The 14,105-nt window shown below is 45.5% G+C and overlaps 1 protein-coding gene across 4 annotated transcripts in view; it reads right to left on the reverse strand.

Annotated features, from left to right (window-relative positions):
• Positions 1 to 539: 539 nt before the first annotated feature.
• The window catches only part of TASL (TLR adaptor interacting with endolysosomal SLC15A4), a 71,626-nt gene continuing 58,060 nt past the window's right edge, over positions 540 to 14,105 (reverse strand). For all 4 annotated transcript variants that reach the window (XM_056556141.1, XM_056556140.1, XM_056556144.1 and 1 more), the window contains one exon: positions 540 to 2,283. In XM_056556141.1, coding sequence (XP_056412116.1) covers positions 1,404 to 2,283 — 880 coding nt within the window. In that variant the 3' untranslated portion in view covers positions 540 to 1,403. The remainder of the gene's footprint in view (positions 2,284 to 14,105) is intronic.

Raw genomic sequence — 14,105 nt, forward strand, 5'->3', positions numbered from 1 at the left:
TCCATGGCTGCCCCCATAGATCTGCATTTGATTGAGCCGGCCTTGAGCAGGTTCAATCAAATGAACACAGATCAAATGGAGTTCAATAGAGATGCATTGATCTGTATGAGAAATCTAAATGATTCCTCCTAAAAAAAAGTGTATAAAAAAAAAAAGTTTAATAAAAGTTTAAAAACACCCATTAACCCTTTCCATATTAGAGGTACGTTCACATGGGCGGATTTATTTGCAGGTTTCCCGCTGCGTATTTGAAAGGGGGCAGGCTCTTCTCTGCTGTCCACAGCAGATTTTCCGCAGCGGAATTTCCGCTGCGGAAAATCCGCCGCAGACCCTTCTGACTTCAATGGGGCTTGCGGCGGATTTTCCACAGTGTAAATTCTGCCTCGGAAAATCTGCTGCGGACAGCTGAAAAGAGCCTGCCCCCTTTCAAATATGCAGCGGGAAACCCGCAAATTAAACCACCCGTGAGAACGTACCCTAAAAGTTCATATCACCCCCCTCAACATACGATGGATTCGACAAACTATGGCTCGTTTGGAACGAATTACCATCGTATGTTGAGGGACCACTGTACTGATGTTAACAGAAGTCCTGTTAACATCAGTTTATTAGGCATTTATGGCTGCAGCTCAGGTCCCTATCCACTCCCCAAAAATATTTTTGTTTTTAAACACTAGAATTTGTCTACTACCTATCCCTACATGGCGAACGCGGCACTCCTGCTTTTTTTTTTTTTTCTAAAGGGGGTTGCCTCTGCTACTACTATTACCTAAATGGGGTTGCCACTACCACCAAAAAGGGGAGTGCCACTACTACTACCTAAAGGGGGATGCTACTACTACTGCTACTACTATCATCACACCCCTTCCCATAGACATTAATATAGGGGGTGTGGCATGATGTCATGAGGGGGGCGTGGCATGACATCACGACCACATCCGCCTGAACTTAGCTTTTTGGCTTACTTATGTTCAAAATGCCAGGTGCATACAAGGTGATCGCGGCGGCAACCAGAAGCCTGACCCCCATGATCAGACATCTTATGCTCTATCCTTTGTATCCCTACGGTTATAGTGGCAGGTAACCCATATAATTGTTGTACTAATACTATTGGAGAAGTTTATTAAACCCTATACACCGTTTGTTTGTTTTTACATAGAAAAGTCACAATTTTTTGCACAAGCATCATTTTAACACATTTACTATAACTGACTCCAGGATACTGGCATGACTTATAGCAGAAATCTACTACAGTAAATTATTTGACAAAGATAGTCATAGATGAACCAAATATAGAAGCTGGCTCCTCTTAATTATTTTGCGGCATTTTATTCCAATGTATTTCTACTTTAGCAATATAAAATTCCAGTCTATAATACATTCTCTTCAAGGTATTTGTCTTCTTAAACAAGATTAGAAGAGATCTTAAGATCTGGGGTACTAATAACATTAGACTGTTTTTCACTTGCAAGCCTTAGCAAATAACTGATGACCATGTCTTTGGCCTTGTTAGTTTCCATGTTTTGTTCTCGTGACAACTGCATGCTTATCTGCTGGATGTTGTTCATGATAAGCTCTGAGGTCATGATATGGTTTGTAGAAGCACTGCAGCTTATGTCCATCATGTACTGCTTATAGAGCTCAATAACCTTTCTTTCCAAATACTCATTGAGAATAGAATTAGTCATTGGTTGCTCGTGGTTAAGGATGCTCTTGTCTTTTTCACTATACACTTTCCACGAATGGCGTTTACTTCCTTTTTTGGTTAGGTTATTTGCCTGGACACCTAAAGACTCTATATTAGAAGGAATTTCAGAAGATTGCAAGAAAGGACCCTCACAAAATTCAAAGCTGCTATCGCAAGTGAAATCGCTCATAGTTGAGTGGATGGCCATCACCTGGTCTCCAGCTACATGCAAGTCATTATAGTCTCTACAGATATGTTTACACGAAGATGGAACCAAATAGGCTTCTTTACTTGTGTTTGAGTTTTCACTTATACTTGTAGAACATGGATTTTCACATTCATACATAAGACCTTCTGTCATATCCTGGATGTTGCATTCACCCTCTTGACGTGTTACTTGAGTGTTGTGCCTTTTGAATGAACCAATCCTCCTGAAAATCCTTCTGCTCCGGGTCTCATGTGCAGATATATAATTAACCGTGCATACACCAGCGACTTCTTTTGGATGTTCAGTTTCCATCTTGCATGGCAAAATGCTAATGTCATTGTCATACCAAGCCTGGATTTTATACAGGTATCCCTCTGAAAGCATATCTCTATGATAAAAAAAAACATATAGGAAATATTAGTTATTGCAAGGATGATGAGTTATGTCTATCCTTTAATCCGTATTTAAGAGGAGTGACCCCCTTTTTATAATAGTGTTCTGATGGTTGTGAACCACATGATGTGCAACCCTGGTGTACTAAAATCAGAAAGAACCTGTATGCAGTAATAGAATACAGAGAACGGCTCACTTTATAGTCAGTGCCTTCTCCATCTCTAAAACACTAAGGCATTCATGTTTGTCACATTGCTTTAAATACTTTAGATTGTTTTTCTCATTCAAGTCAAAAAAGTTGCATTACATAGTTAAAGGGGTACTCCGGCCTGAGACATCTCATCCCCTATCCAAAGGACAGGGGATAAGATGTCTCACCGCGGGGGTCCCGCCGCTGGGGACGCCCGCAATCTTGTATTCACCACCCACCTGTTTGAGCTGCGTGCTGTGGTGCCAGCTCACAAACAGCAGGGTGGCATCAACGGGGCCGGAGTATTGTGACATCACAACCCCGCCCCCGTGTGACGTCACCCCCCGCCCCAGCTATGCAAGTCTATGGGAGGGGGCGTGACGGAGTACCCCTGTAAAGACAAAAAAGTTCAGCCAAAGAAAAAGTAATACTGGTATAAGCATTTACATTTTTTTCTTAATTGTAAAAGTCTAGAAACTTACAAGCTCTGGTGTTCAGTAGTTCATTTTCATTTATACTTTTAATGGTTTTGGGTTTGTGCACTGGTACAGAGCGCAAATTTTCTGTCAAGCATCGGTATATAAAGATAAAGGGACACTATCTGCTCATGCCTGAAGAAGAAGACCATGCCTCTGAAGATTGCACTTGGCTCTTGTGGTGTCCATATGCTATAAAGTTTTTCAAAGGACTTGCAATTCCTTTGGAACATGCAGACTATGCCTTTGAATTTACAGACTGGGTGATGCAATGCTGTTTTGCATTCATATGAGTTATCTAAATATAAACAAAGCTAAAAAGCAGAAGAAATAATTGCACTCTGTGGTCGCTTTTGTTTTATGCAACGTGTGGACTTTAGGCTACAGACGGCATATCATATTACTACTCAATGTAACGTGCCATGTGTAGAAACAAAGCTATTGTATTAAAATCAATGTAGATTCATACAACCGGACAAAGAGGTGACGTCTGTAGCTCCGGGAATTAAAATGTGGCGGAGACCAGGCGCCGATACTGGAGGCTGCAGAGGGGATCGAGGCAGGTTTAAATCACAGTCTGTCCACATTATTTAAAACATAAGTTTGCTGGACAACCCCTTTAAGGGTAGGGTAATGCACAGCGCATACACAGCGTATTTCACACTGCAAGAAATCTGCCGGGCATCGGGAAATGCGCTGCTATGAGCAGACACACAGGGCTTTCCCCACCACAGCCCTGTGTGTGTGTCACGGTGCCGGCTGGCAGGTGGTGGATCCTCTGTGCCAGAGAGGGATTGGCGTGGACCGTGCTAGAGGATCGGTTCTAAGTCACTACTGGTTTTCACCAGAGCCCGCCGCAAAGCGGGATGGTCTTGCTGCGGCGGTAGTGACCAGGTCGTATCCCCTAGCAACGGCTCAACCTCTCTGGCTGCTGAAGATAGGCGCGGTACAAGGGAGTAGACAGAAGCAAGGTCGGACGTAGCAGAAGGTCGGGGCAGGCAGCAAGGATCGTAGTCAGGGGCAACGGCAGAAGGTCTGGAATCACAGGCGAGGAACACACAAGGAACGCTTTCACTGGCACTAGGGCAACAAGATCCGGCGAGGGAGTGAAGGGGAAGTGAGGTGATATAGGGAAGTGCACAGGTGTAAACACTAATTGGAACCACTGCACCAATCAGCGGTGCAGTGGCCCTTTAAATCGCAAAGACCCGGCGCGCGCGCGCCCTAGGGAGCGGGGCCGCGCGCGCCGGGACAGAACTGACGGGGAGCGAGTCAGGTACGGGAGCCGGGGTGCGCATCGCGAGCGGGCGCTACCCGCATCGCGAATCGCATCCCGGCCGGAGGTGGTAACGCAGCGCCCCGGGTCCGTGGAACCGACCGGGGTGCTGCAGTGAGGGAAGTGTAGCGAGCGCTCCGGGGAGGAGCGGGGACCCGGAGCGCTCGGCGTAACAGTACCCCCCCCCTTGGGTCTCCCCCTCTTCTTGGGGCCTGAGAACCTGAGGATCAGACTTTTGTCCAGGATATTGTCCTCAGGTTCCCAGGACCTCTCTTCTGGACCACAACCCTCCCAATCCACTAAAAAAAAAGTTTTTCCTCTGACCTTTTTTGAGGCTAAGATCTCTTTGACAGAGAAGATGTCCGAGGAGCCGGAGACAGGAGTGGGAGGAACAGATTTAGGAGAAAAACGGTTGAGGATGAGAGGTTTAAGAAGAGAGACGTGAAAGGCATTAGGGATACGAAGAGAAGGAGGAAGAAGAAGTTTGTAAGAGACAGGATTAATTTGACACAAAACTTTAAAAGGACCAAGATAGCGTGGTCCCAACTTATAGCTCGGGACACGGAAACGGACATATTTAGCGGAGAGCCATACCTTGTCTCCAGGGGAAAAAATGGGAGGAGCTCTTCTTTTCTTATCTGCGAATCTCTTCATGCGAGAAGAAGCCTGTAAGAGAGAATTTTGGGTCTCTTTCCATATGGTGGAAAGATCACGAGAAATTTCATCCACAGCGGGCAGACCAGAGGGCAAGGGGGTAGGGAGGGGGGGAAGAGGGTGACGGCCGTACACCACGAAAAACGGAGATTTGGAGGAAGATTCAGAGATTCTGAAATTATACGAGAATTCGGCCCAAGGTAGAAGATCTGCCCAGTCATCCTGGCGGGAGGAAACAAAATGTCGTAAATAGTCACCCAAGATCTGGTTAATTCTCTCTACTTGTCCATTGGATTGAGGATGGTATGCAGAAGAAAAATTTAATTTAATCTTGAGTTGTTTACAGAGAGCCCTCCAGAATTTAGACACAAATTGGACGCCTCTATCCGAGACGATCTGTGTAGGCAACCCGTGAAGACGAAAAATGTGTACAAAAAATTGTTTAGCCAACTGAGGCGCTGAAGGAAGACCAGGAAGAGGGATGAAATGTGCCATTTTGGAGAATCGATCAACGACCACCCAAATAACAGTGTTGCCATGGGATGGGGGTAAGTCAGTAATAAAATCCATACCAATCAGAGACCAAGGTTGTTCGGGGACAGGTAGAGGATGAAGAAAACCAGCGGGCTTCTGGCGAGGAGTCTTATCCCGGGCACAGATAGTGCAGGCTCGCACAAAGTCCACCACATCAGTCTCTAGAGTCGGCCACCAATAGAAGCGAGAGATGAGTTGCACAGATTTCTTAATGCCCGCATGACCTGCGAGATGGGAGGAGTGACCCCATTTGAGGATCCCAAGGCGTTGGCGTGGAGAAACAAAGGTCTTTCCTGGAGGAGTTTGCCTGATGGAGGCTGGAGAAGTGGAAATCAGGCAGTCAGGAGGAATGATGTGTTGAGGAGAGAGTTCAATTTCAGAGGCATCTGAGGAACGAGAGAGAGCATCGGCCCTAATGTTCTTATCAGCAGGCCGAAAGTGAATTTCAAAATTAAATCGGGCAAAGAACAGAGACCACCTGGCCTGACGAGGATTCAGCCGTTGGGCAGACTGGAGGTAGGAGAGGTTCTTGTGATCGGTGTAAATAATAACTGGAAATCTTGATCCCTCCAGCAGATGCCTCCATTCCTCAAGTGCTAATTTAATGGCTAGAAGCTCTCGATCCCCGATGGAGTAGTTCTTCTCCGCCGGAGAGAAGGTCCTGGAAAAAAAACCACAAGTAACAGCATGCCCGGAAGAGTTTTTTTGTAGAAGGACAGCTCCAGCTCCCACTGAGGAGGCATCAACCTCCAATAGGAAGGGTTTAGATGGGTCAGGTCTGGAGAGCACGGGAGCCGAAGAAAAGGCAGACTTGAGTCGTTTAAAGGCGTCTTCCGCTTGAGGAGGCCAAGACTTGGGATCGGCATTTTTTTTTGTTAAAGCCACAATAGGAGCCACAATGGTAGAAAAATGTGGAATAAATTGCCTGTAATAATTGGCGAACCCCAAAAAACGTTGGATGGCACGGAGTCCGGAGGGGCGTGGCCAATCTAAGACGGCAGAGAGTTTATCTGGGTCCATTTGTAGTCCCTGGCCAGAGACCAAGTATCCTAGAAAAGGAAGAGATTGGCATTCAAACAGACATTTCTCTATTTTGGCATAGAGTTGATTATCACGAAGTCTCTGAAGAACCATACGGACATGCTGGCGGTGTTCTTCAAGATTGGCAGAAAAAATCAGGATATCGTCCAGATATACAACAACACAGGAGTATAGGAGATCACGAAAAATTTCATTAACAAAGTCTTGGAAGACGGCAGGGGCGTTGCATAGACCAAAGGGCATGACCAGATACTCAAAGTGTCCATCTCTGGTGTTAAATGCCGTTTTCCATTCATCCCCCTCTCTGATGCGGATGAGATTATAAGCACCTCTTAAGTCCAGTTTGGTAAAAATATGGGCACCTTGGAGACGATCAAAGAGTTCAGAGATGAGGGGTAGGGGGTAGCGGTTCTTAACCGTGATTTTATTAAGACCGCGGTAGTCAATGCAAGGACGTAGAGAGCCATCTTTTTTGGACACAAAGAAAAATCCGGCTCCGGCAGGAGAGGAGGATTTACGGATAAAGCCCTTTTTTAAATTTTCTTGGACGTATTCAGACATGGCAAGAGTCTCTGGGACGGACAGAGGATAGATTCTGCCCCGGGGTGGAGTAGTGCCCGGGAGGAGGTCAATGGGACAATCATAAGGCCTGTGAGGAGGTAGAGTCTCAGCTTGTTTTTTGCAAAAAACGTCCGCAAAGTCCATATAGGCCTTAGGGAGACCGGTTACATGAGGAAGCACAGGGACACGGCAAGGTTTACTGGGAACCGGTTTTAAGCAGTCCTTGGAACAAGAGGGCCCCCAACTCTTGATCTCCCCAGTGGACCAATCCAGGATTGGGGAATGGAGTTGAAGCCAGGGAAGTCCAAGAAGGATTTCAGAAGTGCAATTGGGGAGGACCAACAGTTCAATCCTCTCATGATGAGATCCGATGCACATTAGAAGGGGCTCCGTGCGGAAACGTATAGTACAGTCCAATCTTTCATTGTTTACACAATTGATGTAGAGGGGTCTGGCGAGACTGGTCACCGGGATGTTGAACCTGTTGACGAGAGAGGCCAAGATAAAATTTCCTGCAGATCCAGAGTCCAAGAAGGCCACAGCAGAGAAGGAGAAGGCAGAGGCAGACATCCGCACAGGCACAGTAAGACGTGGAGAAGCAGAGTAGACATCAAGGACTGTCTCACCTTTGTGCGGAGTCAGCGGACGTCTTTCCAGGCGGGGAGGACGGATAGGACAATCCCTCAGGAAGTGTTCGGTACTAGCACAGTACAGGCAGAGATTCTCCATGCGGCGTCGTGTCCTCTCTTGGGGTGTCAGGCGAGACCGGTCGACCTGCATAGCCTCCACGGCGGGAGGCACAGGAACAGGTTGCAGGGGACCAGAGGAGAGAGGAGCCGGGGAGAAGAAACGCCTCGTGCGAACAGAGTCCATATCCTGGCGGAGCTCCTGACGCCGTTCGGAAAAACGCATGTCAATGCGAGTGGCAAGATGGATGAGTTCATGTAGGTTAGCAGGGATTTCTCGTGCGGCCAGAACATCTTTAATGTTGCTGGATAGGCCTTTTTTAAAGGTCGCGCAGAGTGCCTCATTATTCCAGGATAATTCTGAAGCAAGGGTACGGAACTGTACGGCATACTCGCCAACGGAAGAATTACCCTGGACCAGGTTCAACAGGGCAGTCTCAGCAGAAGAGGCTCGGGCAGGTTCCTCAAAGACACTTCGAATTTCCGAGAAGAAGGAGTGTACAGAGGCAGTGACGGGGTCATTGCGGTCCCAGAGCGGTGTGGCCCAAGCCAGGGCTTTTCCAGACAGCAGGCTGACTACGAAAGCCACTTTAGACCTTTCGGTGGGGAACTGGTCCGACATCATCTCCAAGTGTAATGAACATTGGGAAAGAAAGCCACGGCAAAACTTTGAGTCCCCATCAAATTTATCCGGCAAGGATAGTCGTATTCCAGAAGCGGCCACTCGCTGCGGAGGAGGTACAGGAGCTGGCGGAGGAGATGATTGCTGGAGCTGTGGTAGTAACTGTTGTAGCATAACAGTCAGTTGAGACAGCTGTTGGCCTTGTTGCGCAATCTGTTGTGACTGCTGGGCGACCACCGTGGTGAGGTCAGCGACAACTGGCAGAGGAACTTCAGCGGGATCCATGGCCGGATCTACTGTCACGGTGCCGGCTGGCAGGTGGTGGATCCTCTGTGCCAGAGAGGGATTGGCGTGGACCGTGCTAGAGGATCGGTTCTAAGTCACTACTGGTTTTCACCAGAGCCCGCCGCAAAGCGGGATGGTCTTGCTGCGGCGGTAGTGACCAGGTCGTATCCCCTAGCAACGGCTCAACCTCTCTGGCTGCTGAAGATAGGCGCGGTACAAGGGAGTAGACAGAAGCAAGGTCGGACGTAGCAGAAGGTCGGGGCAGGCAGCAAGGATCGTAGTCAGGGGCAACGGCAGAAGGTCTGGAATCACAGGCGAGGAACACACAAGGAACGCTTTCACTGGCACTAGGGCAACAAGATCCGGCGAGGGAGTGAAGGGGAAGTGAGGTGATATAGGGAAGTGCACAGGTGTAAACACTAATTGGAACCACTGCACCAATCAGCGGTGCAGTGGCCCTTTAAATCGCAAAGACCCGGCGCGCGCGCGCCCTAGGGAGCGGGGCCGCGCGCGCCGGGACAGAACTGACGGGGAGCGAGTCAGGTACGGGAGCCGGGGTGCGCATCGCGAGCGGGCGCTACCCGCATCGCGAATCGCATCCCGGCCGGAGGTGGTAACGCAGCGCCCCGGGTCCGTGGAACCGACCGGGGTGCTGCAGTGAGGGAAGTGTAGCGAGCGCTCCGGGGAGGAGCGGGGACCCGGAGCGCTCGGCGTAACAGTGTGCCATAATGTTTGGAGTTGGGCAGCATGTCACAATTATATAAGTGCGCTTGGCCCGCCTCCGAACCTTACTGCACACACTGGGCTGTGGCAGGGAATCTACAGGATATGCCAAAAAATATCTGCCAAATCTCAGCTCCCATAGAAATGACTGGGAGTGGCATAAACAGTGTAACATGTATGGGAGCCATGTAACACAGCTGTTTTTGGGATCCTGGCCACTACAACTTGGCTTCGATTTTCTTTCGAACAAATGTTCTAATCTAAAAGCCAGTCAGTATGCAAACACTTTCTTACACCTTGACGTAATAGCATATCAAGTTCAGGCACCTAGTCATACTGTTTTACTAAGGTGGTAACACAGGCTCTACTATAGTAATACACAGGAGCACTCTCACCATAACAGCTTAACTTTACTAGATTCTGACATGATCTCCAGGGCAGATCTTAACCTTAAATCTGATCCTACCCCAAAGACGGTGTCCTATAAAGGCCTTTTAGATGGTTAAAAGCTAACATTGTCATATGCCAAAATGTATAATATCTACTAATTTATAAAAAAGAAAAAAAACACAAAAACCTCACTTGTACATTGTTAGAATTGTTATTCGGTTCAATAATGGACTTCAAGAAATAAACTGCTTTGTGTTCCTTTGTGTGTGTCTTTTTTTTTTTTTTTGCAAAAAGATATGAAACAATTATATTACTGTAAAATAATAGATGTTATTTGGAGACTGTTTCGTTTCTACAAAAAAGGGAAATCTGTGTGTTTCCATGGCACCTGTAAAGTTAAGTATAGACATATGAAACAGGAAATGAGTTTCAAATAATTGTGCAATGCAGAAAAGGGGGATTCACCATCAACGTCTATGCACAGAAAAATTCCAAAAGAGACAAAACATGAAATGAAATTCGAATTTTAGTTCCATCCTGTGACTTTACTGTGAAACCACTTTTATTAGGGTGGATTCATGTCACGCTATACTACAATATTGCTGGTTTAGGTTGCAAACCTGTCAAAGAGGGATGCCAATGTATAATACAGCATAGCGGCAGCACCCCTAATTCAATTTAATGGCTCGAATGTATTCAACTAGTGACTATGTTGGGGCTGTTACCCAAATGCCAGCTTTTGAGTTATGCTAGCTAAATAAACATATATATATATATATATATATATATATATATATATATATATGTAGAGAGCAGGCAGCACAACCACGTATTCTGGCAAAATCTTGGGGTGCAAGCGAGGATAGCAGTCCCAATCGCAGACGGCTCAAATAATCCAAGATGCAGAAAGATACAGCAGCACACCCAGTAGTAAAGTGCAAAAATTGGGATTTATTTAACCCATATCAGATGCGACGTTTCGACGGCATCCCGCCATCTCAAGCATGGTACACAGGTTACAACATCCACATTATATCAGGTGTGTAATTAACAAACAATCAAATGTAAACATTATCATAAAAGTGATAAAACGTACAATCATAAAGTTTAAGTCTATACAAAATATAAAGTGCATGAATTACAAACCAATACGATCATAACATCAATATATATTTAACAAAATCCACATAAAATAAGTGTGTATCGGTTTCCCTAAACCGGAATCCACAGGTCCGCCATATCGGCAGTGAATTAAAAACAAATTAAAACATGAAATCTACCTTGAGACAGATCCACATACTCCTGTATGCCCATAGACGCCATGTCGGCGTTCCTCACTTCCGCATCGGTATCCAGCAGTCACATGATCATCACCTGATGTAATGTGGATGTTGTAACCTATGTACCATGCTTGAAAAAGATGGTGGGATGCCGTTGAAACGTCGCATCTGATATGGGTTAAATAAATCCCAATTTTTGCACTTTACTACTGGGTGTGCTGCTGTATCTTTCTGCATCTTATATATACATATATATAGAAACCAAAGACAGGCGCAGCACTCCAAAAAACAATGTGATTTAATATCTCATGTCAGCATTACAACGTTTCAACTCCTCCTGGAGCCATTTTCAAGCATGCTTGAAAATGGCTCCAGGAGGAGTTGAAACGTTGTAATGCTGACATGAGATATTAAATCACATTGTTTTTTGGAGTGCTGCGCCTGTCTTTGGTTTCTGTCTATGGAGGACTTTGATTGAGTCTTTTTTGGACGCTGGCACCACCATTGTTTCTGGACTAGATAAGTAGTGCTGCATTATTTTGGGACTATATATATATATATATATATATATATATATATATATATATATACACATTGATTGCAGTAGCTTGCTAAAAGGGGGATTCCTGCTAAAAACACTTAGAAGTCTGACTGCTGGGACCCACCACAATCTTGAGAATAGGGACTCAATTCTCCTGTTGAAATGGAGCAGCAGGTTGCACATGCATGAGACCGCTTCATTCATTGTATATGGGAAAGCCAAATCTATCTATATATATAAAACTCAAAGGCCCTCATATACTAACAGCATTTTGACTATTTTGTCGGGTTGTGCGCCAAAATTCTGTGTAAATTCTGAATGTGCAACAGAAAAAAACAGACAGAAACACTCAGAGTGAAAAAAAAAGTACAAAATGGTCGTGGTTTTTGGGGTGTGTTCCCTACATTTCATCCAAAATCACTCGTCTTTTCTGAAAACCACTCTGAAAATCATGTGAATTTTCTGGTATGAAAACCTTACACTTTAAAGCATGTATAAAGTTCCAGCATCACTTCCAAATGGCTGAAGATATTTTGATGAAACTTATATGTCAAATAAAAATATATAATAGTTAAATTAATCCTAACCTACCCTCTTACGTGAAGGATGGGGTTTTTGTCTTAAGTCCCATGCAAGCATGGTACTTTACTCCAAGCTCTCCTCTGCTCTGCTCTGCATCTCCTGGTGAGTGCATCAGTCTGGCCACATCCCATCCGGCAAAGCCACACCTACCATTTTAGCCACACCCCTTTTATTTTCTACCTTTTTATGCATTGATCCTGCTTGCAAGTCATGCCTACTGCCACAAAACCACACCTCCTTCTATATTCAGCCTACAATCTCTTCATCACTCAGCCTCATCACTCATCACCTGAGGGCGGGCTATAAGGACGGTATATGAGGACGAGATATGAGTACAGGATATGTGGACGGAATATGAGGACGGGATATGAAGTCGGGATATGAGGACGGGATATGAGGACAGGATATGAGGTCAGGATAAGAGGACAAAATATGAGTTTGGGATATGAGGACAGGATATAAAGTTGGAATATGTTGACGGGATATGAAGTGGGGATAAAAAGTTGGGATATGAGGACGGGATATGAGGTCAGGATAGGAGGATGGGATATGAAGACGGGATATGAGGACAAGTACTTCCTCCTTTGTTGCTTTTCCTCCCCCACAAGGATTAGGAAGAAAAAACCGAGCAACGTCGGGTGCTCAGCTAGTCTATATATATATAAAACTCAATGTGTGTGTGTGCGTGTGTGTGTATTTTCCAGCATCACTTCCAAACGGCTAAAAATATTAATATTAAACTTGGTACACATGTTACTTATATGTCAACAGCAAACATAGGGTAGGTAATTTAACCCTTACTCACCCCCATTTGTGAGAGTCGCGGTTTTTATTTAAAGTCCCATACAAGTCTATGGGAAATATATGTTACTGCATAACTTCCAAACAGCTGGAGATATTTCGAAAATAGTCGGTCACATGTTACTTATATGTCCACTTAAAATACAGGATAGTTAATTTAACCCTAACCTACCCTCATTTGCGAGGGTCGGGTCCAAGGCAAATCTATGGGAAATGTATGTTTCAGCATAACTTCCGTACGGCTGGAGATATTTCGATAATACTTGGTCACATGTTACTTACTTGTCAAATAAAAATATATAATAGTGAAATTAACCCCTAACCTACCCCCATATGTGAAGGATGGGGTTTTTGTTTCAAATCCCATGCAAGTATATAGGACTTCTGGTGCCTTACTCCACAAGCTCTGCTTTGCATCTCCTGCTGAATGAGTCAGTCCGGCTGACAAGCCACACCCTCCCCGCATTCCATGCCCCATCTTGCAAAGACACACCCACCCTTTAAGCCACACCCTTTTATTTTCAGCTAACAATATCTTTAGAACAACGCAGACCAACCTGAGGACGGGATATGACGATTAGATATGGGGATGTGATATGAGGACAGGATATGAAGTCTGGATCTAGGAACGGGATATGGGGACACAATATAAGGACGGAATATGAGGTTGGGATATGGGGAGGGGATATGAGGATGGGATATGAGGTTGAGATATGAGAACAAAATGTGAGGACAGGATATGAGGTCGGAATATGAGGAGGGGAATTGGGGTCAGGAAGTGAGGAGGGGATATGGGGTCAGGATTTAAAGACTGGATATGAGGAGAAAAGCTTCCTCCTTTGTTGCTTTTCCTCCCCCCATAAGGATAAGGTAGGGAAAACTGGGCAGCGCCAGGTACTCAGCTAGTATACCTATGTACGGTGCACGGCTATCTCATATACTTCGACAGATAATGAATGGTATGACAGTGCAAATGTGCATCTCACTTCTCCATTTTGGGGTATGACCAGGGTACCAGTTCTTGAGATTGTGGGATCCCAGCGATTGGCCCACGCTGCAGTTTTTGATACGTCTTGTTTAGCCAATGCAGCGAGTACACAAATAAAATGCACATACTGCTTTAAAAGCTGTATCATATTGCACTGTCTGAATCTGACCTAATGTTCTGTTCTAAT

The sequence above is a fragment of the Hyla sarda genome, chromosome 2 (assembly GCF_029499605.1).
Source record: "Hyla sarda isolate aHylSar1 chromosome 2, aHylSar1.hap1, whole genome shotgun sequence".
NCBI lineage: Eukaryota > Metazoa > Chordata > Amphibia > Anura > Hylidae > Hyla > Hyla sarda.